Below are 2840 nucleotides of genomic sequence, written 5' to 3'. Positions count from 1 at the left end.
CGGCAAGCTCAAAAAAGACGTCGGAGGCCCAGTGTGATTCACTAAACGAGCACAATCATTGCCACAGGGAACCCAGGAAGGCAGAATGATCCCTCAAGACTCTACTGAACAAAAAAGAAGCGTTAGATGCTGCAGGTGGTTTGCTTACAGCAGACGCCGATACCTGTCCCCGAGCTGTTGTTCTCAAACCAGTAGATGAGACAGACCCCGTCACGGATGCCCTCGGAGGAAGGTGCAGGACAGAGGCACCACTTGGCTGCGTGGACACACTAGGCTGCCTGCGGCATGGACAATATAAGTGGACACAAACTGGGGCAGTGCTCTCACTGGTGGTCACCGAAGGACAGGAGCAGAGATGCCCACGGCCGTCGCCAGGCCTGTTGCTTCCCAGTGTAACCACTGCCGTGCTAAGCAAAGGCTGCAGAGACCAGCTGGGGAGCCTCGTGACGGACCCATCGTGTTTGGAACAGAGACTGAGGCTTCGTGATGGGGCGAAGGTACCCGTTTATTTCGCCAGTGAATGTGAGGCCTCTATGGTGTCCTAACATGTGAACTCTGACTCGCCCGTCCGCAGTGAGCTCATCATCCGACACAGGCAAACGCACACTGCAAACCGAGGGGACCGTGTTTAGAGACTGAACACGTGCTGTATGAGAAATGAACACGTGAAGACCAACCCTTCCTCCGCCGAGTCCGGGAAGCCTCCGGGGCCGTGAGGATGGCCATGCAAGACCGAGGAGGAGGATCCGGACATGAAGGGAAAGGGAAGCAGCGGGAAAGCGGGCAGATGTGGGGAGCGCCCGGAAATGGGACGGAGGGATGGAGGGCCGGCAGGACGTGTTCGCCGGCAGTGCTCCCAAGGCCATGTTTTTAATAGTTTGGTGCCACGTGGTCCACCGCATCGCGGAGCTTCCATCTTCACTGTGGATCGCGTCGTTTATCAATTTAAAATAACCCGTGGGCCTTTGCTTCTCACCCCAGAATTACGGCTTTGCATTGATAAAGTCATCGCAAAATGCCTGACTCTTTTCGGAGGGAAGCCGAGTGTCTTAGTGGTGAGGATTTTCCCAGCGAGAGCCTGTTACGTGCCGGCCCCACGCCAGGCGCTGCGGATGCCATGACAATTTACAGAGTCCCAGACCCCGTAATCTTGGAGCTGACAGTCTAGTCGAGGAGGTAGAGAAATGTTAATCAAACAGCAGTTTTAAAGCAGGTTTCAGGCAGGGGGTGAGGTGGACAGAATTTCACTGAGAATAGATCACCATGGCCGCAGTGGGGACGGAGGGAGGAGAGTGAGGAGGCACCTCAGGTGCTGCAGGTGGGGAGGGTGATGCCCTGGACCAGGGCGAGCGCGGCGGAGACGGGGAGGAGAGGGCGGATCAAAAAGGACCTAGGACTAAAATCCAAAAGGCCGGTGATGATGAGGGGTGCCATTAGGGTGCTTTGCCGGTTTCTGACCAGACGATAGTGCCATTAACTTACTCAAAAGCAAATTGTTTGATATGGAAGACAGGGATTCAGGTTTCGGGTGCCTTTAAAGAACCCAAGTGGAAACATCAGAGACATTTAGGTCCAACCTCCGCCTCTATGGAGAAATCGGTCTCCCCAATCCCTGCTTATCAGAATGCCGTGTAATTTATGGATTACAGGAATTAAATCTAATTTTCTGCTGAAACTTTTTCATGCAGTATCCTTTGTGGAAAAAGACAGAAAGGAGGATGGAAAACCAGGGCTGGTGCCAGGCCCCAGGGGGCTCGACTCGACAGACAGCATGATGAAGGCCTCTTCTTGTCCGATGGCATCTGACTTCCCGGTTCTTTTTAAATGTGGAGAAATGACCTGCGAATGGCAGTCAGGCGTGGCAACAACATGAGAGACAAGATTTAAGAATAATTAAGATAGAGCTCTGCCTAGAACCAAGCGACAGGCCATGTATTGTCAGGCCACACAGAGGGCCGAGTGTCCACCCAGCCAAGTGCGCGGTGACCCTATGGACACCCCACAATGTGCTCGCTGTGACTTTATAAGTCATCTCACATGCAAGCTCTTTAAAATCACGGTCAAAAGCTCTGATGCTAAATTTAATTTCCTAAAACCCTCATTCAAGCACGATCATGCAGACTTGCATCATAAGAGGCTCATTCTCCCGTCCGTTTCACAAACATTTATCGAAGTCCTCACTGGGTTCGAGTGAGGCAGGAACGCAGAGGGAACGAACGTAAGGGAGGCAGCAGAGCTTCTCTCCCTCCAGAAAGAGGCTCTGAGAGCTCTGACCGACACGCAGACCTTACTCACCTGAGCTATGACATCTGAGATGGAGGCACATCCTACCAGGAAACTGTATTTGTGTTTTAGGAGGATGCCAGCATGGGTCCACGCCTGCCGGAGGAAAAGAGTTTGGCATGAGAGACACCTTCAGGATTGTATTATTTCTGGTCATTGTGATTTACTGGGCGTTCCTGAAATAGACTTTCTACGCCCTCGCCCTCCCTCTAAACCTTAGGAGCACAGGTTTGATAAATCTTCGGTTGGTAAAATGACTGTAACATGGTGTGGTGGCCAGATCCATGTTCGATTTTTAAGTGAGATCAGTGACCACACAGTATTTAGTTCATACCAATTACATGCAGCCGAGTGCGCAGGCCGGGTCCACGCGCCTGGCAGGAAAGCTGAGTCGATACCAGGGCTGGGGGAAACCGGTTTCTTTCTCTCCGAGCAGCTGAATCATAAGCCGCAGCACTCTGCGTAGATGAAGCCTGGATGAGGGGCCCTAACGTGGCTCTGAGTTACTGCCATCACTACAGGTTCTCAGGGACTGGGTAGGGTCCCCCTACTTCCTT

The 2840-nt window shown here is 52.6% G+C and overlaps 1 protein-coding gene across 1 annotated transcript in view; it reads right to left on the bottom strand.

The window, feature by feature from the left end:
* ANKH (ANKH inorganic pyrophosphate transport regulator) overlaps positions 1–2840 on the bottom strand; it is a 55151-nt gene that overhangs the window by 32927 nt on the left and 19384 nt on the right. The window contains exon 4 of the mRNA XM_023532942.1: positions 2275–2379. Coding sequence (XP_023388710.1) covers positions 2275–2379 — 105 coding nt within the window. The remainder of the gene's footprint in view (positions 1–2274; positions 2380–2840) is intronic.

Source organism: Pteropus vampyrus, unplaced genomic scaffold, assembly GCF_000151845.1.
Source record: "Pteropus vampyrus isolate Shadow unplaced genomic scaffold, Pvam_2.0 Scaffold94, whole genome shotgun sequence".
NCBI classification, from domain to species: domain Eukaryota; kingdom Metazoa; phylum Chordata; class Mammalia; order Chiroptera; family Pteropodidae; genus Pteropus; species Pteropus vampyrus.
Note: the sequence above shows the minus strand (reverse complement) of the source record. Positions and strands in the feature narration are given on the sequence as shown.